The sequence below is a fragment of the Epinephelus moara genome, chromosome 1, assembly GCF_006386435.1.
Source record: "Epinephelus moara isolate mb chromosome 1, YSFRI_EMoa_1.0, whole genome shotgun sequence".
Taxonomy (NCBI): Eukaryota; Metazoa; Chordata; class Actinopteri; order Perciformes; family Serranidae; genus Epinephelus; species Epinephelus moara.
The window spans coordinates 11,481,884-11,506,440 of record NC_065506.1 but is presented as its reverse complement, the minus strand read 5'-3'; the positions used below and the strand labels follow the sequence as shown (position 1 = coordinate 11,506,440).

Sequence of the window (24,557 nt, the reverse complement as noted above, 5' to 3'; positions counted from 1 at the left end):
TGCAGCACAACATCAACCAGAGAGAAGAAAGTAACCAGCAGTGTTCTACTGTTGGACAGGGAGTAGTTGCTGCACTGGTACAGATGTGGGTTTCGTGGTTAATGTAAGCAGTGGAAGCAGGGACATTAGTTTTCTAAAATATACACGGAGTAACCAGTTTGTCAAGCATAGTTCAAACAAAATCATATACAACAACACTGCAACACAAGCTACCATTATGTAGTTCAACAGGTTCAGTTTTGCTGACACGGATCTACTCAAAGGTCATTTTAAAGGCTGCAGCACGTGTTAATTTTGTATTTGCTTGCAATAGAGAGGTCACCAAAACTACCAAAGAGTTGAGTTAAAACACAAAAATGAACGAAATAAGCTCCACAAACCATTTAGCCATGCTTTTATTGCATTCTGTTGTATTAGATTGTGCATCTGTGCTGTTTACTGTACAATAACATGGTAATTCAATGTATGGACTTAAAGAGGTGGATTGTGCATTAATGGTCTGATTAAGAATTGAGCTGGACTTTTGGAAAGAGGGAAAAGGGGGACATGGTGTACTGTAATGCAGTCTGCTATTTGAAAAATATGTCACTCAGGTTTAATGAAAATACACAAGGGAAACCATTCATATAACAGCCCCTAACAGTTTATGCAATACTCTTGAGCACACACTATGCATACTAAAAGTAGAGAAAAGAATCCCCACTACTAAGCATGATTAATAGTTTACTACAGTGGTTCTCAACCAAGTGTCGGGACCTCCACCAGGTGTCACAAGATAGATCAGAAGAGTTTCAAGATGATAAACAAGACCAGAAAGGAAAAAAGCACATTTTTGCTGCAAATAAGTTTATCAGACTTTATTTAATCTTTGCTTTTTGCTTGTGAAATACTGGATAATTTTACATCTTTAAGCTGAAATAAACCAATCTGAATCTCTAATTGAAATGGCCACCAAACATAGACGTAACGTAATGTGTGACAAAGGGTTGCAAGCAGACAACCAGTTCCTTTTAAAGGGAACCTCAACTGTTAACTTAAAATTTGCTCCAAAAAAAACCGATTATACTCCAAGGGACACCTGAGTTTGGCTCTTGATCTCACTAGGGTGATATATTAGCCGATAAAAGCTTATTGCAGAAATATAGTTAGTGTGTGTGTCAGCCAATTGCAGTACACAAATGCCAAAGATATGCTTGAGGTTATATTTGACAAATTAAAAAGGAGTGCATTTTTAACACTAATGTCTCCATTCTATCATTTGTCCACCAGAGAGCACTGAAAGCTTATGTTTCAGCTGCATACTGTACCATTCAGTCCACACCACTGTCACAATTTAAAAAATTATAAAATGAAAAATATAAAAAAATATATAAAAATGAAAAATATAAAAAATATATATAAGGCTGACAGATTATCAAAATAGTTTTTTTTAACTCTCAAGGATCCAGTGACAGTTAAAAAGCTTCACCTTAACAGTGAACACTCCATCTGCTTCCAGCACATACTACACCCATCAGTTACCATCATACTCTTGCTGAGACACTCACTTGTCCAGCTCCAGATCACTCAGTGTGACACTGGCAGAGCCCATGAAGTCATCAGTTGTCAGATCACGGTCATATACCTGTGTCACATCAAACACCAAGGCAGTGTTATTACAGACAGCATCATGGGACAGTTATTGTAACAGTGATATATTGCTTCAAAGTAGACTTCCCCTATGTGCATGGCTCTGGGGCAGCACCACCTGACATGCAATCACTGTAATCCCCCAAAGCACTGTTCATTGCAAAAAATCTCACCAACCTGTGAAACACCAAAAACAGTGTATTATAAAGAAGCTCTGACTGACCACATGACTAACATATTTAACACCTTTACTACAGGGCTCTTGCTGTAAACACAACAGTAATACTCTCCTATGGTAAAATAACGAACTTTTTTCACAGATTAATGCACATATGTTGTAAAAAGTGAAGGTAGGTTACCTTGATGTACAGCTTCTGGCTCAGATCCTTCACAGGGAGGGAGAAGGTCTCATTCCATTTGGGGTTGAGGTCTTTATAAACCACTTTGCTTTTGTAGAATGTTTTCCCCTCCAATTTAAATTTCACATAAGGGTCGCTGGTACCTGAAAAATGATATAAAAGAAAAAACAATGCAGTTCAGATTATTCACTCATACTATTTGCTGGTATTCGTCACACTGATCAGACTGGTAGTGGGGTTATTGTCTTGCTAAATGACACCTCACCAGGACACATAGCTGTTGATGGAGAAAGTTTTTACCACTGACAAAGCAGCATTTAAATTAAACTGAAAATTGGGCTTAAGGATTTTATAATTTTATTATCTGAGAGAATTTAGCGATATGAAGCTTGCAAAGTCAGCGACATACTTTATATTGTCTCAAAACACTTTTTTTTAATGCAAGCACATCTTTTTATTGTTATTGGTTTTATTTATATATGACTTTTGGGTACTCTGTTTCCATTTTAATTTGAATTGCTTGAATTGTCTGATTCTATTCCTGTTTCAACCATGGGAAGAACATAATAACTTTGTTGTATGAATCAAGTTAATTAATATACTATATTATGATTTTGATGGATTTGTTTTTAAAGATATTTTTTAGGGCATTTTGCCTTTAATGGACAGGACAGGTAAGTTTGAAGGGGGGAGAGAGAGAGGGGGGATGACATGCAGCAAAGGGCCACAGGCCAGACTTGAACCCGGGCCGCTGCTGCAACAGCCTTGTACATGGGGCGCCTGCTCTACCCACTAAGCCACCGACGCCCCAAAGGTTTTGTTTTAATTTATAAGCCATAAAACAGTTCCTCAGAGCTGTGAAAGGACATTGGTTTGACTTCTGAAATTCATAGTTCGACAGACATGAGTACACCACTCCTTCTTTTGCTGTCTTTCAAAAGCAGCATTGACTCGTCACTCGTGACTGCCTGAAATAAATGACACTGAAATGACTCTGCATCTAATGTCCACACCGGGTTTCTAAATAGCCGTTACACCTTGTTTCTTAACTTCTAGGGACGTGTATTGGTTTCCAGTTAAAGGGTGGACCGATCTACTTGTAATGTCATCTCTCATGTGTTTGTACGGAGGATGTGGTTTCTTTCCTCCCCAACTGACAGGACCACAACTTCCTGAATTGGTAGCCAATCAGATTTCGGCTTCCAGCTTCTTGTGAAAACTGCTAAAAACTTTGTGTGTTTATTAGTATCTTATGTGTCACGTGTAGATACAACAACAGGTGAAGATGAAAGTGCCTGGATTCACATCAACATTCATTTTTTTAATTATTAGGTTTCATTTAGGGTGTTTTTATACTTTTACATGTCACATTTGATGCTGCTCTGTTAAATCATTTTTAGAAAGTACACTCTGTGCCCTCTAGCAATGCTGTCAATAGACCAGCTGAGGGCAGCAGGTCACCAAACAAAGATTGTGGACCACCAATGTATACTCCTTTGCATTCACGTCCTATGATCATGCCTGGTTCTGTATGGTTTTGCTGTTACAATACAAGCACTGCATAACAAAGATAATACACAACAAACCAGAGTTATCCCTCAGCAAACAGCCACGCATGCAGTGTATATAAGCTGATCAAACAGAAAAAATAAAAGCTGTTCACGCACTGCTTTTAAAAGACCTTATGCTCTTAACAATAATGCGGGAGAAACTAAATCCTCCTACAGCTCGATCCTCCCCTTTATATTCTGCATTGTTTTTACCCAGAGTCTGGTTATGTAAATACAAAGCCACACACGAGAAGAGAAAAATAATCCAGACACAAGCCTAGAGTGAAAGGCCTGCTGTAATGAATGCTGGGTGCGGCTCAGACAGGTTCTAATATGCTGTGAGGAATCTTGCCCCGGCTGTTGCAGGAGCTTCACAGCCAACCTGAGGTTCGGCTGTCCTGTGTGTAATCAAACAGACACTCCTGGTCATCATTAACCAGCTAAGGCTAAACACACACACACACAAACTGAGGCCAATGCAAGTGAAAACACGCACTGGCATAGAAGGACACAGGTTTTCTGGTAGGTTCCAACTGTCTTTGAAGTTTCATAAGTTTAGGAAACCAAACTGGAAAGATGAGATTTAATACGTCTACTAAATAATCTCTGTATTTCAGAAGTGAAACAGAACTCAAGATTTTGAATTGAAAAAGAATAAGACACATACAAGCAGTGGTTACAACATGAGTGTGAGAACAGGAGGAGTAAATGAAAACAGTAGTAGCACTTACTCACTTGGAAAGATAAGCACATGGGTGTCACAAATGATGACACAGGTGACAAACTGTTAAACAGTGTGTCAGAAGTAACAGGAATATATGAATAAGACCAATATGACAGCACCAGTGTTTACTGTATTTAAAAGAAAAGGGCTGATCAAGTAGCAGGGAAGTTAAAGTGATGAAGTTCTCGCCAAACATTTTCAGATTGAGGACAGAAGGGTAAAGTAAGAAAATAAATATACCTTCTCATTGTGTTTCCTAATGTGCTAAAGGATGATTTGCTCCTGTATTGGCCCAGCTTCCTTGCTCTGACCTGTTAGGTTTCATGTTACTGTGGTTGCTTAAGATCCTGTTGATTTAGTGTTGTTTGCTTTATATCAGACTACAAACATCTTATGAATCTACCTGCACTGTGTTGATTCATACTACCCCATAGCTCTGAGCTGCAGAACTCACCTTCTGCAAACAACATTAAAGAACATGAATACACAAAGACCGAACTGCTGTACACATTGTTTGTCATATGTAAAATAATGTGTGTCCCTTTTGCATTTCCTTGTTATGCAACATCATCATCATCATACACACAGATGATGCAACTATTATAGTGGTAGTGTTACTGATAGTGTTAATGGTGGTACAGTAGTGGTAGCAGCAGTAAGAGAAAGGTCTTCTTACCACAGCGGTCCCTGATGACAAGGTTACATCCTTCCTTCAGGTTGATGGTGAGCAGGTAGGACCTGGGAAGATCACTGATGCTCTCTGACACCCTCAAGCCCTCGTTGCCCATCTCAGACTGAACACAAACACACCATTACATTATCATTATTTATGTCATCACAACTGGTAGATTTAATCTGATTACGTCTATACTTTCTGAGCAAAGCTACCCGGGTGTCAGTACAGATTCTAAAAACCAAAGCTTTTGGTGCCTCACAGCTTTTGACAGTTTACAGACACATTTTGGTTGGGATTTTAAAACAATAATAATATATTTAAATAGCACTTTTTAAAACATAGAGTTACAAAGTGCTTCACATTTAGGCAGGAAACACACATAAATATTCAAGTACACATATATACACACAAACATACATATATATACATGTGGATAGCACATAGACAAGAGTTACATTACTAAAATGAACAAAACTAATGACATACAGAGAGATTCAGCACTTCTGGTGAAATATGGAAGGCAAAAGCACGGTCACATCTGGATTTAAAATAGAAACAGGGAGCAGATAGGAGGCCTTGAGCAGATGATCCAACTGTGGAACAGGGGCTGGTGGAACAGGGGCTCAACATCTCTGCTATATCATCTAAAGTTCAAACGCTCAAACAGGATACCCAGATTTTTAGAGACAGTCTTGATATTGCTAGTGAACAGGCCAATATCTTGACTGACTTCCTCAGTAAAGCAAAGTATTGAGATTCATATCCAGTCCAACGGGGAAATAGCTCTAAGTTTCCTTAATTTTCTCTACAAGTATTCATACTTCATTTCCAAATGATCTAATATGATAAGTTCAAGTTTAGACTTTTTGGACTAGTGTCATCATATTTTTTGTATTTTGTCATTCAGGGTTTAAGCACATAGTGACAGCTCTAATTATTGTATTTTCAGAATAACAGTAATGTCAGACTAACTGTGTTGTCTGTACGGCTGTACCAAATACTTTAAAGCTTCAAAGCTTCATTCATAACGTTGACATTTGAATTCTAAATCAACATTCAAATGCTGCACAGCTTTTTTATGTCTATTCATAGTGTTAAACAAGGTATTTCTGCACAGTTGCCGATGAAGATTAGGCTACATCAATATCATTAGTATTATTAGGATTTGTAGAATTAGATTTCAGTGGTGGCTGTGTAGGATTCTTTGTGACTCATGTTATCTAAACATTCCCAATAACTCCAGAGTGCTGTGAAGTCCAAAAGACAAAATTTATTTAAAAAAAAAAAAAAGATAAAGATAAAAGTAACCACGTTTGTTTGGTTCACATTCTTTTCTGATGAAATATTTTGCTTCAGTCAATTTTTTTATGCTTAACCTTTCAAAAACATTTTCATCATGGTCAAAAAACAGCTTGCTCTCCTGTGTGCTGCACACAAAGAGAGGCACACACCTGTAGTAACAGGGCAATGTAACAGCACCATTGAATTTATTTATTAGAGGATTTTTATTTGAAGAAAAAAAAAAAAAAAAAGACTAAAAAAAAAAATCACCTTATTTAAACTGAGGATTTGAAGATTTTGTGTGGGTTTTTTTTAAAGGTGATGACATCATAAATATGACTAAGGGCTGTCACATTCTGGTCGGTTGGTCGATTTGATCTTGTCAGACCAAATTCTCATTGTTCAGATAATTGTTTATTTTCTTTTATCCTGACAACAGTTGTTTGTGTTGTTTATCACTATGGATTTATTTGACTAAGTCTCCAAAAAGACACAGCAGTTCAAGGCTGGATTACAATGGAGCCCTTGTTGGAGCGGCAGGATGGCTAATGAGGAAGTCGCATGCAGCGTTACAGAGATGTTTAATGTTAATACTGCTATGTTGTATATGACTGTATGATTGTTAACCCCAAATTAACATCTACAGTGTCCAGTGTGTCCTATACATTTGTTACTGGTTAGACAGCTCAGGTGGAAAAGCGCTACAGTGCACAGTATATTTTCAGAAAATATTGAAGTGGACATCACATTTATTTTTCACTTGAGGCATTCCACTTGCCTGAACACAGATTTTACTTGCCCTGGACAAGTGTTAATATTGAGCCCTGTGAAATAAAACAAAACAACGCTTTGGTGGACATTTAACAGTACCAGGAGGAATGCACTGAGTGCGCTGTGACTGAAGTAGTTAACCTAGAGATAATGAGAATTTTTCCCCCAGAGACCATTTAACTGGTTGAAGAGTAGGTAGAAATTCAACCAAGATGTTCTTTAGTTGAGGACAGCCCTAAATATGACACACATTTGAAGCTTTATTGAAAAACCTCAACACAAGCTTTGAATTTAAAGACATTCGGTACAGCCTTAGTTGTGTCCACAATGTCCCTCGCTACACAAGCTGTTCCTATAAAGAAAAGCTGTTACGTGACTTTTTTACAACACTGTGACATCTGATTGAAGCTGTGCTGTTTTGTTCTGCTTTCACTTATTCATTTCAAAGTGACATTTTCTTCACATTCTGGAATTCACCTGTTGCATTATGTCTATTACACAGTATTGTGCACCTTTTAGTTCTGTTTTGACCATGTTTTTAATATTGTTTTGGATACAATATAAAAAGCACACTCTATGGAAGGCTGTACACAGATGTATGCAGTCTATGCTTCCTGTCCACGCAATGGATTATTTAATCACTCTTAAGCCTCTCCACCAAACCAAGCATCTTTCAGAGAATAAAACCCCGGGCGCCTGGAATCACCCAGCTCAGCATCCAAACCCTGCCCGGCCACAAAAGCCAGGATGACACACACACTGAGCGCTTAACCACACACTGCCTACTGTCCCATCATGACCTGAACACAACACAATAATCTGGAATTAAACTTTGACACGAGTGTGTGTCAGCCAAAGCACAATGCTGCCGTTGGCACGATACTTAACAAAAAACACGACCACAGCCACTTGACAGAAACAGTCCTTTAACCACAGAGATGTAGCTCAAGATCAAACAACCAATTCACTCAGCATATTATCATTTGTGGAATAAATCCTTAGTAAAAGTAAAATGACATCAGTTCAACAACACAGAATCAACATGCAAATTGGATAGCAGCACTTACATTTTGGTTGCCCCCGTCTTTGAAGCCTTGACCACTGAAATCATGATTGTTATACTGCGAAGACAAAGACAAATACATTTCATGAATCTGTCATGTAGCCTAATATATGAAGAGGATTTTGAAAAAAAGTAAAGTCCCCACTGATGAAAGAGGAAAGTTTCAGTCTGCTGATCAGTTGAAGGTTCAGGAACTGAACTCTCTCTTTGGCTTTTCTACCACCAGCACAAATCCTCTGAGCATTTATTAAAAATTCCTGTATCCTGGGGACTGAGCAGCATTACACCAAAGAACACAGGGATGAAGAAAAAGGGAATTTGCTTTTCTGCTCTCTTTCTGCCACGTGGTTCAGTTCAAAGAAACCACAAGGGACTGAGCTTTTTGCCCTAAGGAACAATATTCATGTTGCTTCAGAGAATGTAGTGTTGAAAAAGCAAAAAAAGGTACAGAATTATTCCTCGGTGACTGGTCATATGATTAGGAGAAAGTGTATCCGTTTTTTGTTGTTGTTGTTGTTGTTGTTTTGGAGGGAGAAAAAAATTTGCATGTGCAAAAAATCAGTGTTTCAGGAATGAAGACAAGAATGGTGATTTTCCTGTTTGTAGTCATGAGTATCTGAAATTCTCACAGAGTTCAAGAGACCATGTTCTGGGGTCTCGGGGCAAAAATAAACCTGATAAATCCTGTTGATTTTATGTTGTGTACAATACATCTAGTGTGTATGTTACATTAAGTTAAATCCATTGAACTGCAGTATTCCTATGCTGCAAAAACACTGCTTGTATTGAATTGTTTTAACAAAATGTAATTTAGGAATGCACGCTATGTAAGTACATTTCTAAGCTAAAATAATGACGAGTGACGACCTTAAAACTGATCTTGACAGGACTGAAAAGAGTCTACAACCAGCAGCTAGCAGCTCTTTGGGGCTGCAGGCACAGTGGTGCGACATGCTAATGTCAGCTTTGCCAACATGCTCACAATGAGAATGTGATGCAAACATGCACAATAACAATAACAGCAGATATAATGTTCACCATTTTAACCATCTTAGTTTATCATGTTATGTTAGCATGTTAACACTTGCAGCTGAGGCTGATAAGATTGTCAATCGTTTTAAAAAGGTACTTGGTTGCTATCTACATGTTTTCATATCTGTATGTGTACTGGCTGTGAAAACAAATATGCCGCCGGGGCAAGCAAATCTACATCTAAAGAAAAGTATTGAAATCATAAATATTTTGACCTGATGATGATGCAAGATGAAAAGCTAAGGGATAACCAGAGGGGGGCATGAATGTTGTACCAACTTCATGGCAGTCAATCCAGAGCTTTCTGTTGCCTTCCAAATGGCATGATATCTCAGACCATCAAGGGTGTGGTGCTGGTGCAAAGTCATAAAACAACATTCACTATTTGCTGTTATTGTTTGGCGACATATTTGGTTTAGCCAATTTCATCTGTTGCAAACCAGTGTGACCAATATGTCACTCACCTATCCTACTGCACTCTGGCCACACTCAGTCTCATTTAAACCCTAGGAGGAGAAACTAGGCAAAAATATTTGAAATAAGAAAAAGGCACTGCTAGAGAAAGAAAATCCAAATCTAAAATTATTCTTCAAAGATTTTCTCCAGTAAGGAGAGCTCTGCCATCCTGAACTGAACAGTGAGGGCACACGGCAACTCAGCACTTTCATCCAAAGAGGAAGCAGTCGCTCTGACAGTGACTGGTTGGAATCTATGACATGGGACTACTGTTTACCTTTGTTCATAGTATTATCCAGTGAACAAGGTATTTACTGAGCTAAGAACTTTGGCAAATGTTAGTGGCAAACATGATGAAATGGCAAGACTGTCAGATTATGATTTCACTGATGTCTCTAGACTTTGTTCTGCATGTAAACGAGGGCAAGACTATATCATGAAGGTACAGTATACAGACCCTGAGTGCCGTAGTACTTAAGTCTCTGTGTCCAATTTTGCCTAATAACTTGGGAAATATAGACTGCTGTGATGCCTAAAGTCAGCCACCTTATAGCGCAACAGTTAAATGCCAGTATTGGTCCAACAGGAATGAAATCCTAAAGCAGTTTAATGTAACAATCAGCTTTAGAAAATAAGGCACACAGAACTTAACTACCAGGTAATGCAGCTACTTATAATACTAACTGTGTGGAAATGTCTTGAAATGACCTGAGTCCTATATAAAAATGCAAAATTATGAATTAAAAATGTGAATAAATCATATAAAAAGTTGATGTTGATACTCAGTGTGTGAACTTTGCACTACCCATAATTTAAGGCAAACACTACCAACATCATTTTGAACCATATAATCTTGTCCAGTTTACATGTCAAGAGGAGAAGTCAAGGAAGGATATCTGTGAGCCTGCCCTTGATGCATGTCTTCACACCAATTTAGTGATGACTGCGATTGCCTCTGATGCTATGATGATATGTGTTCGTAAAGAAGAAATGATCTGAATATTTCATATCATGTTGTGACCAGTATTGTGATCAGTATTATCATGGTACTGTAAAAATGAGCTTTTAAAACTACAAATAAAATTAGCAAATAAGCAGTTTGCATAACGTTAAAATATTAACACAGCTAATACTTCAGCCTATGTAAACATATGAAAACAATATTAAATGTACATCCGCATTTAACATAGCCTGTCTTTGAAATGCTCGCTCCAGTGTTTGTGTCACTGCATATGACAACAGGGGACCAGTGGCATCACTGGGTTCACCTGCTGCACGCCTACTTTGTAAACAAGGGAATAGCAAAACAAAGCCACGTTGCAGGCTGCACCTGCACCTGTGTCCAGTTAATAGGCCTACTAAACGTTTGGACTTTTACAGCTGTTTCCCATTAAACTGGTAACCGATTCATCTGCAGTGTTTTGTTTGTATCTGTGCCTCTGTTTGTCCGACTATGTTCATTTTTCTTTCTGCTGTACTCAGGCCTCTTGTGCAAAAGAGATCTTGATCTCAACGAAATCACCTGATTAACATACAGGATGTCTCTGTGTGGCAATAATTGTTCATGCCTTAGTCCATCTAGTGACTATGAGGAGCCAATAACTGCATGACTAGTAAAAGAATCCAGACAATACATTTGAGGAAATTAATACTCAAAGAGTCTCCAGTGTAACACAGATAAAGACAGAATTCAGAAATCATGCAAGGCAACACTGAAAAAGCAAAAAGTAAGTGTATATCATATAACTGCTCAGTCATAGTGGTTGATTAAATCGGGGATATATACAAATTCCTGATGGCTGCAAAATTTAGCAAGCCAAGCTTATTCAACTCCTGTTACAGTGTGAAGTAGCAAACATGATTGACAGGTCAGCTGAGTACCTACCTGACACCAGGTGTGGTTTGTTAACTATCAGATAACAAAAACAACATGCCAGACATTTACCAACCCCCCCTCCCGTCAAATACTGCAATATTTACACTGTGACAGACATTTTTGTCATGCCTTGTCATATGTAAACATTTACAGGTTTGGCGACACACTTGGAGTATATAAAAAAAAGTAAACAGAACCTAGAAATTACCAAATTACTTTTCCAGAATCTGGGAACTCTGGACAAATTACAAATCCTTAGCAATGAAAACATTTCAGACATAAACTATTGATTCCTGCCGATTTTAAACCTCATGGCTGGCAAATTAATAATATAAATAAATAGCAACAGGTCATCACATCTTGAACAACCTTTCTTTGTCTTGGAAGAAGAAAGGTTTGCTCTAAATGTTGTCAGTGAAAAATCAAGGTGTACCACATTCTAAATGTGAACATGCCAGTTTGGCACCCATGCTGTGAAATATGAGTCATTCAATCTCATGCACTGGTAGTATAAAAACTCAAACAGCATTTGCTCAGTGCTGCTGGAGACTATTTATTTTGAAAGGACTGCTTATCTTCACCCAGCTCCTCCAAGTTAAACTTTGTACATCCTGTGCAAATACACCTCACACCACCAATGTACAAAAACCAGGCAGACGTACCTTATCGCATTACCTGTGTGTCACAGGGGAACAAAATACAAGCGTATTCTACTGTCATGCTAATTGTTAATGGTTGTACAAAAAACTTAAATAAAAAATGAAACATTAATCCACTGTAATAATTGGAAACAAATATCTCTCTCTGAATGCTACCACCCAAGTAGTTAAACCATTTATACATTGTAAAGACCTTTGTTTTTGTCTGGAGAACTGATCCTTTCTTTTTTATACTGCTTTAACATTTCAAATGCAGTGTCTGTACCTGTGAGCTGTCCTGGGACACCTCCACAGAGGGAGGGTCTGGGCTGTAGACGGTCATCATCTCGGGCAGGGCTAGCTCCTCAGGCTCCATGCCCCCGACAGGCCTGTAGTTTGTCTCCAGAGAGCTCTTGTCCTCCTCCTCGCAGAGACTGTTGAATGACTCCTGAGAGGAAGCCCAGTCCGTGCAGTCTGCAGGCACACTCCTCCCAGCTCCTCCACCCACTACACCCATCACCAGGCCACTCCTACCTCCTCCTAGGCCTCCAGCAGGTTTGACAAGTGGTGTGGAGGGGCTGCTGTAGCTGGGAGAGTTGTACTGTTGGAGGTGCGTTTTGTAGGAGACCTGAGGGTACTCCTGCCTCATGTCCCTCATGTCGGGAACAGAGGAGCTCATCCGGTGGTCCATGCTGTGTTCCAGCTGAACGAGGTGCTTTCTTGGGCTTGTCTTGCCTCGCCGGAGGTGTGGCAGCATCTTCTGGCGGAGATGCTGCAACATGCCCGGCTTCTTGGAGTCCATGATGGGAGGGAGTTTCAGTCTTTGTCTAAGATCTGGACATCACCGACAGCTACAGTAAAACAAACAGAGAGGAATCAGTAACTGTCATATCTATCTTCAGCTATCACATAAAACTGCAATTCATCAATGCCTGCCTCAGCATTTTTACAATTCCAGACATTCACTACTGGCTGAGAAACTCTCAATCTGACTAAAATATTCCTCTGTTGGCCACAAGTAACTGATAGGAACTGTTAAGTACATACAATAAAGCTCCATCAGGTCTCGATCAGCCCTCAAATAATTATCCTCCATGGAATGAGAGACATAAAACAAATGAGGAAACTGATTTGAAAGTAACTGACATCAATAGTTTGAGAAATGAATTCATTAATCTGTTAAATGTGATGCTACAGCCAGCAGCCAGTTAGCTTAGCTTAGCATGAGGACTAGAGGCAGCTAGCCTGGCTTTGTCCAAAGATTAACAAGAATTAACAAGTTATACTTCGTTTGTGTAATCCATAAAAAAAGAACCAAAGTGTAAAAACAACAAGTTGTGTCTTGAGGGCATGTGTGCAGGACTATTCTTGCCTAGGTGTAGTGACTTCCTGGAATCTCTGCTTGTTGCCTGTCAATACCCTTAGCCATGAAATAATACCCCACTATAAAACAACAAGGTGTCACGTTTACACTTCAGTATTTATGGATGGAACAAATGAGACGTGTTAATTTTTCAGCTTTAGGTTGCCATAGGAGTCAGGCTAGCTGTCTCCCCCTGGTAAGATAACTACAACCTGTTGGCTGAGGGTTCATATTTAGTGTAGAAACATGTGCACAGTATCCAACCAAGAAAGCAAATGCATTTTCCAGAAATATATCAATTTCATTTAAGTCCTTTTTTTTTTGTTATTGAGTCATCCCTAAGACATACAGTCATCACTATGTGTAACCACAATCACCCTCAGTAATGCACAGTGCTGACCTTTACTGGAATACCTACACTGACAGTGTATTTACAGAAAATATCTCATTGTTGAAGCAATCAACACCACACTTCAGGAACAGAGGCCTAAATACTGTGATGTCAGAGACCATTGCGTATAGACAACACATTATCAGCTCTTGGAATAGAAACAAAACGGCAAAGACGGAAGTCAGGAAGAAAGAAAAGAAAAAATCTTTAGCAAGCATCAATGTAAACAGTCGTCAGGAGACTAATGATTATCTATTGTTACACAAGATAATCATTAAATAATAAATCTTTCGTCCGAGTCAAATGTCAGCAGATTTTAGCAGGAAATTGGTTCTCTTCCAACTTTATTTTATATTATCTTAAAAACCTAACTGTGAGTTCTTATCAGGAAAAAACAAATTGCATGCAACAACCTGCAACCACCAGATTACAGCATGTGGAGCTGGGACACATTGTACTTAATGCCTGTTTTAATGTAATTGGATCTAATCCATAAGAATTTACATAATTAAATATTTTCACACACAGACTCGTTTTCATAGCAGACATTTTGACGAAAGGAAAAGCACGGCTGCTTCACATTATATGTACAATGTGTCTGTTCTATTCAAGTGCGCAGGTAGTTTTGAAAGTGAGCCAGCGTGCACAACACCAGGAAACAGCTAGAATTCAATCATCAGTCTAATTATTTACACTTGTACTTTTCCTACTGTGACATGTCGAAATGTCTCAGATTAAAGAACACATGACTCAGCGATGCTTCTGTTTGAACATGACTCTATAAGCTTTCTGACATATAAGCAAGAGAGAACATACAGTACAGCAAGGAGGCTAAATTATGGTCTGGTGTTTAGAGAAGTCTTTCAACCAGAACAGTCGGGTTCAGTTGAAAATTTTTCCTATGTATTCTTACTGTGAGCCACATATCTACATATACACAGGACAACATCTTGACAGCAAATGCCAGAATCAGTTGCATCTTTCACACTTGACTCTAAATGTTTTTTCTTCCAGCTGTACGTAACCTCATGGAAGATTACTCCTCCAATATTAGACCAGCCACAAAATCTACACACTACATAGACATGGCCCTGCTGCCTACAATCAATCAAAAAGTAATGACATCATCCAGCAGATTTATCACGCCCTAAAACGCCCTAAACAACAAGTTTGGCATGTGTTGTGTGCGATTCACATACTGTAATTATGCAGAAACTGCAAGGTGAACATGAATGGGAGAATGTGTGTATGATACAATAACACTGCTAATTGTTTTCTTCCCCACCCTTCCTCTCATAAGAAATTACTTTCATACACTTGAGTATCGAGGAAAATTGGTGACCTTTGCGTAAACAATGTAAACTCTACCTATTTTCTCTTAAAATCTTTCCACTGCATCAGTCAAGAAGACAATGAGATTTTGAGAATTGCGGTTGATGTAAATTTATTTTGTTGCCTAAATTTCAGACTTGATTTATTAGTGGTGTTCACACTAAAGCTGTGCATTACAGTATGTTGAATTGTTTATGCAATAAAGCCTGTGCCTTAATTCAAAGTAGTCACTACGAACCCCAATAAAATAAAACATTTGGAGGAAGAACAGGACACTTCCTTTTTGTTATGCACTGTCAGCACAGTGCATAACAAATATATGATGTGGGGCTTAATAACTGTGTGCATACTGAGGGCTATTTAGACCCAGTTTAAAATGTCACTGTTGCTTCATTGGCCACATGAGAACGTTTCTCTCTAGACATGAACCTTATCCCAGAATTAAGTCGGGGACACACAGGTTAAAGGCACAGGTTAAAGCAACAGAACATCAGGCCTACAACAAACGGTTATTTTCAATACTGACTGATCTGCCGATTACTTTCTCGATTAATCATTTTGTCGATAAAATGTCAGAAAATAGTGAAATTTCCAAGGGCCCACGGTGACATCTTCATATGGCATGTTCGGTGTCCAAAAAGTCCAAAAATCCAAAGACACTCACGATTATTTTCATGTATGACAATGAAAAGCTGCAAATTCTCACAAACAGGTGGCATGAAACCGGCAAAGTGTTGGCTTCTTTGCTTAAAAAATTACTAAAATGGTTATTCAATTATCAAAATATTTGGAGAATCATTTTCTGTCAATGATTAATTGATTAATCATCTAATTGTTGCGTCTCTACATTATGTTGCTGTGTGTTCCTGTGAAGTATTCCTTTCATTTTATGCATGAAAGTGGTGGATAAAAGTAAATACAACAATACATCACAGTACAAACTTGTGTCTTCTGACATCTCTGACTAGTGTGTCATGAGACTGCAAAAAATGAGTAGTGAAACATTTTCAAATAATCAGAATTGATATGTATTGATCAAGCGATATTTTTGACAACACTACCTCTGACTCCGGGTGATGGAGGAAGTATTTTGTGTAATGCCACTGAATTGCTTTGTGTTACACTGTACAGGTATTCACTCCACCTTTTGGAGGTTTGCCTAATGTGATTATCAATAAAAACATGGTGTGTTTTTCGTCGAATGTCATCCTTGGCGTGCAGTTTCACAATGTCATTCATGGCTTGTTAGTTAAAATGTGTGTGTGTGTGTGTGTGTGTGTGTGTGTGTGTGTTTAGGTGAGTCATCCATCAGTCATCCAGTTTACCCACTGTAGAGTCACTCTCATTATGTAAAACATCTCTATCACCATTTAAAATGAAGTGAACAAACAGCAGGGAGGAAGACAAAGCAGTCGGTTCATATTGTGCTGCGTCATTAATGCTTTAAGCTGTCATCTCTCTAAATGATCTCTGTAATACAAACAGCACAGTACCTGCCCCGCTGCTGCTTCTGACAAAACCTGATTTTGTACAGCAGCAGCCCCATAAGCCTCTTACTGGCCTCATACTTTGTACTGTCATTAACTGCGACCAGTGACCTGCCATGTTATCAGCTGGTAGGAGGAAGTGGAGGAAGACAGGGGGAGGAGACAGATGAAAGAATAAGACAAGAATCAGTGTTTACAGAACCCACAGAAAAGATGACAGATGTTAGGAAGTATAAAAGGGCTGCACGCCATGCAAAATATTTATCTATATTGTGGTTATTTTGACAGATATCGCAACTGCAATATGAGTTGCAATTTTGATGGGAATGGTGAGTTCTGCATTTCTTCTTCACTGAAAAAATTGTATAAAAGTGATGTGAAAAATGTTTAGCTGGTCTGTACCACAGAGACTTTCCCTTGCACCTGGAATATGATTTGTAGGCCGGGGCATCTCTGTAGCACCACAATATTTCATTTATAATGGTATGTTGTGACACATCTTCCCTTTTACTAAAGCTTACTTTGGATATCTCACCTTGCCATGTTGTGATTCCAACAATATTATAACTAATTGTGCATCCCTGAAGTGAAAATGAAAATACAGCTTGGAAATTAGCGTCAAAGCATTTTAAATGCAACATCTAATGTCAGACACTGATAAAAAAAAAAAAGTACATCAACAATAACAGCAGGTAATCAAAGTTTTCACAATTTTTTTTTTTTCCCAAAAGGGATTTCAGAATGAACAGTTAAGGCAAGAGGAGGGCCAAAGCTGTTTTGCCAGGAATTAGTCTACAACCACTTATCTCCATATCTAGTTTGAAGAGAATGAGTAAACTAATGACTCAGATATCCTGGATTCAGAATTCTCTAGCCTGACCCAAATACAAGGATTAGATGGTGGATGACTGAAAGGGTGAGAGAGACAGCAGGCAGAGGTCTGACAGCGGCCTGACAGCGGATCTGTCTATTTATTCAAGTGACGACTGACTGAGACGAATCCTTTATATAAAGTATACAGTTTTGTCATGATCCGGTCCATTAGTGTTTCAACAGATTTGCTGTGTCGAAATAGTTATAAATTGTTAAGGTTTGAGTTGACTAAAACTTTTAAGTCACAGTGAAATTAATTTTTTTTTCAATGTCCACATCTCAAAATATATTTTTTAGTATTTTTAAATCAGAATATCTCGTTCCTATTACTGCTACAAACTACTTTTCAATGACTCATCTTAAACACAGTGGTGGTTACATAAAGTTATCGAATCCAATATGAATGGGGGTGACAAGCTAACCCCATCCATCATATAAAAAGAAAAGAAATTCACTGGGCTTGGAGGTCAGCGATACTTAACTTACAGCGCGCAGGCCAAATCTGCCCCCCCCAACCATTTTCTATTTGACAACAAAAATAAAATGATTCCTACTGGGTTTTTTTGCACTTGTAATATAAATAAAGTGCCAGAATGCATAAAAAATGCATCAAAATAGAGCTTGTTTATAAAATAAAGTGGCAGGAGAGGACACCCTGGACTCCCTGACAGAGGTCTGGTCTATGCCTCAAACGAGCTGTACAGGGCTGCCCCATCCGGCCCCTGGCCTCCTGTCATTTTGCGAAAGTGGCCCCCCATGCAATGCAAGTTCAATATCCCTGTCATAGGTAGTACACAGAGTAATATATTAGCGGGTAAACCTTTCTTTACACTTGCACAGATTATAGCTGAGGTCTGATTTATTGATTTCATCCATATCCAACTCCTGATCAACAACACAGGTAAGGGAGGTGTATATAAATACTAACAGTCCCCTGCAGCTCCAGAGCTCTGTATTTCTCCATATTCCCTTCATCTACTTTTGTGATCCACTGACGTCTTAAGGATTTGACTCTAACAGAGGGCATTCTGTCCACCGGTCTCTTTCTGAAACTGCCACTGGAGTTGGAAATGGTCAAAATCTACAAATAGCTGTTATAAAAGCTGCCCTGATCAATGTTTTTATATTAACAATGGATCAAATAACTGTGTTTTAAGGTGTAATTTTATTATTTTTCAACCTGTGTGCCTTTTTCTCTTGTTTTGTGTCAAAGCAACTTATGGACACAATCATTTTTTAAAGTGTTCCAGTGTTGAGAAAGAGAGCAGCAGCCAGCGTCCGCAAAACAGGCTGCAACGTGTCCACCCAAAGCATGTGGCACCATCAGTTTACCACCACTCAGTGTACTTGTTTTTACCACTGACATGCTCAGATTGTTATCATAAGTGATGGTTAGGGTTAGAAGTAAAACATTTTTCTTTACCTTTTTCTGATCCAGGCTGTTTGTTATGGTGTCCAACCTGTCTCATTCTGAACTCTCAGAGACCTTTTCAGCATTGTCAAAATCAGCAAAAACTTGATGTTGGAAATATTTCAGATAACACTATGCTATACTTTCTGTACTACAACACAACAAACCCCTCCCAGCACTCCTCTCTCCAACTGTCACTGACATCTCCACCATTGTTTTTGCTGCAATGAGTCACCCCTCGCAAAAATTCAGAACGAGACTTCTCCTTGAGCGAGATTTGGTTACATTCTCTGTAGGGTCCTTTCCATAATGTTGTCAAACACTTATATTAAACAATCTGAGTCTGTCAGTTGCAAAAACAAGCACTTTTAGTTGACTGATGTAGCGTAATTACTCCGAGTAGTTACGCTACAGCCTGTTTCATGGCTGCCTGCTGCAGCACGCTCTCAATACTGGACCAGTTTCTGAAACTGTTGTCCCCATTAGTCACTCAGACACATAAACAGGGTCCAGTTTTAAAAAATACCAGTTTCCTTTAGGTGGAGGTGGCTGTTGCTATTTCAGTTTTAGAAGATTTTAATATGTCAGTGAGGTGTTTGTGGCTTATTAATGCAGGTCAGATCCACTGGCTCTAAAACACCATACACATCTTTCTGTATTCAGTAAGTCATTTTCTGTTGAAACTTTCATTAGATTTTGACAATGTTAAATAGCAGTCAGTTCAGACGGCATCTAAGGTGATGATGTCTGGAGCACACAGTTGTTTGAGATTTTTATCTTATCACTCCCTACTTGACCAGGTCTCTCTTGAGAATGAGACTCCATGTCTCAATGAGATTACCTGTTAAAATAAAGATTAAGTATTCATTCATTCATCTTCCATAACCACTTATCCTGTTAGAGTCGCGGGGGGGCTGGAGCCTATCACCGCTGACACTGGGCGAGAGGCAAGGTGCACCCTGGACAGGTCGCCAGACTACCACAGGCCTGACACATATAGACAGACAACCATTCACACTCACATTCACACCTACGGGCAATTTAGAATCACCAATTAACCTGCATGTTTTTGGGAGGAAGCCGGAGAACTCGGAGAAAACCCACTCTTACACCGGGAGAACATGCAAACTCTGCACACCACCCTGAGTTCGAACCAGGAACCCCCTTGCTGTGAGGCGACAATGCTAACCACTACACCACTGCACCAAACTATTCCAGATCCTCTAAATATAGACGATGCTTCTGTTACTTCTTCTAATAACTGACACTAAAATCATGACTGCATGAATATTTCAGCCCAATTGAACGGTGACTCGGTTATCAGAAAAAGGAGCCCTAAAGGGAGCACCATGCTGTAGTTCCACTTAGAAAACAGGAAACTGGAATGTCATTAATCAACCATTATTACTGGTCACAGAAGTCAAACCTGTTTCACCGCCTACAGGTCTAATAGCATGCATCTCTCTCGTCACTGAATTGTATTGGCAGAGTGTTTTACAACTTACACTTGTGTCAGAGCATCTTACAGTCACCTTTCCAGGACCAACAACTTTATAAGCAACCTGCAGAAATGAGGTCAAAGGTCAGTAGAAGTGAATATGTCTACGACCCCTGAAAGACTATGTAAAAGTCAAGCAACTAAGCAACATGAAGAAAACGTTTTTTTGTATTGGAGGTATTTAGCAGCTGTTTTAGCCAATTAATTTTGCATGCCTACTGCATAGTCAGCTCTAGCCAACATCTACATTACTGAGACTAGGATCAAAACTGTAGTGCTGAGGTGGATCTTAGTTATGCTCTGTACACTGCAGTCTTTACTGGTGAATAGTGCCAATAACCAGCGCATCCTGTACTAACTACAAGGATAGGCAGAGAGCATCATCAGAGCACAAAATGCCCAGAACGACCATGTGTACTAACAGTAGCCTACTACTGAAGCGTCACTGAACGTGACTGTCTGCTTTGACTATAAAATGAGTTCAGCTAATAATGTGTGTTTACTGTTGGTGTGGTCCAAAAAAACGGGCCACCGCTGATAAACAGGGTGCGGGTGTAATCGTGTAACTGAGATATACAACCAGGTGGCCACACAGCTGAGGGTGCCATGACATTCATCCGAACTGCAGTCAAGCCAGAGGGGTCAGTCAGACTTAACCTGGACTAAACAGATAGAGTTTGAATACACAGACTCCACAGCTGGACAGATACGGTCAGACCAGCCAACATTCCACTTTCTCAACGGGGAGAACTACATTTTTATTAAATGTTGATTTCAAGTTTGAGTTTAAATGGCAAATTACGTCTCTTTCACAGTTCACTTCTAACACCAGCCCTATCTGTGGAAACGTGAAGGCTGTAACGCAATGCCAGCCCAGTTCAAGGTAACAATGACAAAGCATCCATCCATCCAGACAACCTTGTCCAGACACCCGTCTCACTAACCTCACTTGCATCACATTTCAGTTTATCTGACTCTCTTACGCAAAGAGAAATTCAGTGAGATGGCCAGAATTAAACCACACTGGACTCCTACATCACCATGAACAAGCAGCCGACACGGCAGATGTCAAAGGTCTCAGCGTTTATCAAACATGGCTGTGAACCTAACATGATAAGGGATGAAAGAATGTATAAAGGACACACGAAATGACCAAGATGATTAACGAGAAATTTAAAACAGAAAAGTAATGCATGCCAAAAATTATAATGAGGTGCTGATCACTGGCAATAGACTTGATTGCAGAAAACAAGTGTCGCACACTCTGGCTCCATATGTATTTCTTTTATTTCGATGATGTTTTGGCCTTTGGTCCTCCCTCAAGATGTTTGTCGATCTTGAAGAAGGCCCAAAAGCAGAAACGTCATCAAATATAAGAAATACATATGGAGCCAATGACAGCCTCAACTGTTTTGTTTTGTGCACAGCCCAAAGATATTTATTTTACTGTCATAGAGGAGTAAAGAAACCAGAAAATCTTCATATTTAAGATGCTGGAATCAGAGAATTTTGACTTTTTTTCTTTAAAAATTAATCAAAACGATTACTTGATTATCAAACTAGTTGGTGATTAATTTAATTGTTGACAGTAAATCGATTAATCGTTCCAGCTCTACACACTTGGGATTGCATTGCCACAAATCAGACAGCTATGAGTGGGGAAATGGTGAGATTCTGTATGCAATGAGCCTCAGCCGCTGTTATTACAGGTGCTGGAACAAGCTGATACATGAACTATACTGATGACTGTAAGAAAACCATGCACTTCTACTGTATTTCTACTTTCCTTCCCAAATGACTTCACCTCCATTTGAATAAACGAAGACAGTGTTTTCACAAAACGCCTGAGAGAGGACAAATAACAAAAGGTTGTGTTTTAAAAAAGGAGGTTAATCTGTTTTTACACATGAAAGCACTCCTGACAGGACTGATTTTAGAGATCTAAAGATAAACAAGCCATGATTTTGTCTGGCCCAAACAGATAGATAATAAAGGCGCTAGTACAATTTTGAAATTACCTCTGTGTGAATTCTCATCCTGATAGCAAATGCCTAATAATCATATAAAAATAAAATGGTAACAGTCTTCTGAGGCATTTAATGTTTTTTTTACCCAGTCAGTGTGCTGAGTTGAGCAACAGCATCACAGCTCTGTCTTGTCAGAGCTAGACATGAAGCTATTTCCTGAAACTATTTCACAGTTTGTGGTTTCTACACTTTGATATGGAACACAATGAAATTACTGCAGAAAACACACAATAAACATTAAAATAACCCATGCATCAGTGAAAAATCTACAGGTCCAGTGAACTGCAAACTTAATGGCTGTCCGTTTAGTGGTTACAAGCTTTTGCACGCTGGGACAACATTAGCAAGACCCCTGGGTCACTGAGATGCTGGAATTTCTGTGGGGAAATACCCTTTAGGTAGAAATAACCTCAAACAGGTTTCAATGCATCCGGAGTTAGTGACAGTGGACTCTTTAAATTATGATATTTATAATAGTATCTCTCAAAAAATTAGTCCCGTCGACGCCATCCACACACTGCATCAGCATTGCTTTACAGTGACCCGCCGCTCTCTAAGAAAAGACCAGACCAATCTCCATTTAAAAATAATGCAAATAAGATAATATTCTCTGCATATTGGAAAACATAAATCATAATATTCAATCTCAAAACCACAGACGAGTCGATTGGGTTGCTCTTTCATTCGGCATGTAGCACATATTGATCAACGAGTTACGGAGAGAAAAAATGACACCCAGCTTCACAGTAGCAACACCTCTTTGCGTCCAGTGTGTTGTACAGGTAGGTGGCCAAGACTGCATTCTTACTGAAACAGTTTTGTTTGATATCATTGACGACAGCCTCTTGTCGACATGAAAACTTTTTTAAATGCTGCTGCACAAGACATGCAAGTCTGTGTGTTACAGAAAAAAAGTATTACCAGCACAGAGTTTGACCTCAGCCTCTTTCCATACATATGAATTTAAATATAAATGTTAGACTCCAGGCCGCTGCCACTTCTCACCTGTCCGCCAGAGGAAATGTTTCCAGACAGGAAGAGGGGGCTCACCTTACCAGCCCCACCTCACCGACCCAAACAGGTAGGCTAACTGAACTTGGTACCTTTCTGCTTCTTCCCTAGAAAAGACAATAACGAGTGAGGTTTTACCTTTTTCCGCTGTTAACAACCCCCGACGAGTTTCCACAGTTCACGTCATTTCTGCTCGACACTGGGGCCAGAAGAACGACTACTCGCTCAGAACATCGACCGTAGTGTGAGGTTCTCACGGACTTCCTCCTCAGTGTGTGTGTGTGTGTGTGTGTGTGTATGTGTGTGGACATCAAATATCAAGCCACACACAACCTCTGTTAGATTAACACTTTCAAAATAAAAGCCCTGCCCGCGAGCGCGTGAGCCAAAAGACACCAAAAGAAAGAATAGAAAATAGAGAGATAATAGTAAATAGGAAAAATTAAGCATTTTAACACACTTTTGAAATGCATTTACATATCTACGAGTGCAACGTGCAAGCTGGTTATACTTTAGACGGCGTAGTTTTAGCCGTCAAATAGCCTGAACAGGATAAGCCTTTCAGACGTTATCATCAGTTTGATATTATAATAATATTATGGCAATATTTATGGTAAGTTTAATACAAATTTGGTTTATTCAACGCTCCTTGCTGTAGTTTATTTTGAAAGTAAAATGTATGGTTTCCGGTAAGCTATAACTCCAGCTAACTTGACTGAGATGGAAGCATTGTATAAGTGTTTGGAGCATGAGGCAAAAAATCCCATAGCAAATCGAACCCTATGTTGTGTTTTGAGTAATTTGATTGCTCTCATTTCTAGTAACTAAAAGATTACTCAAATTAAAGACACTTTCCCCAAATGACTTTACTTCAATTTAGGTGGGAAAAATGGTTGGGTGATGTCACACATTTGGGACTGAGCAGATGTAAAACAAAGTAGTTTTATGTTCATGTAAAAGGAGTAAATTGTGTAACTATACATACTACTGTATGAGTTTACCGTGAACTTTAGCTGTGTGCATGTAAAACTGAATCGTAAGTCAGTTGTTCTTACTGATATGTCCACCATCAATCTAAATTAAATAAATAAATAAATATTTGTTGGACG

General features: G+C 39.1%; 1 protein-coding gene across 2 annotated transcripts in view; it reads right to left on the bottom strand.

Moving 5' to 3' along the window:
- LOC126392656 (multiple C2 and transmembrane domain-containing protein 2-like) overlaps window positions 1–23,712 on the bottom strand; it is a 45,649-nt gene extending 21,937 nt beyond the window's left edge. For both annotated transcript variants that reach the window (XM_050048185.1, XM_050048195.1), the window contains exons 1-6: window positions 23,587–23,712; window positions 12,342–12,906; window positions 8,058–8,111; window positions 4,939–5,056; window positions 1,989–2,131; window positions 1,548–1,624 (exon numbers count right to left, since the gene is read on the bottom strand). In XM_050048185.1, coding sequence (XP_049904142.1) covers window positions 1,548–1,624; window positions 1,989–2,131; window positions 4,939–5,056; window positions 8,058–8,111; window positions 12,342–12,857 — 908 coding nt within the window. In that variant the 5' untranslated portion in view covers window positions 12,858–12,906; window positions 23,587–23,712. The remainder of the gene's footprint in view (window positions 1–1,547; window positions 1,625–1,988; window positions 2,132–4,938; window positions 5,057–8,057; window positions 8,112–12,341; window positions 12,907–23,586) is intronic.
- Window positions 23,713–24,557: the final 845 nt, after the last annotated feature.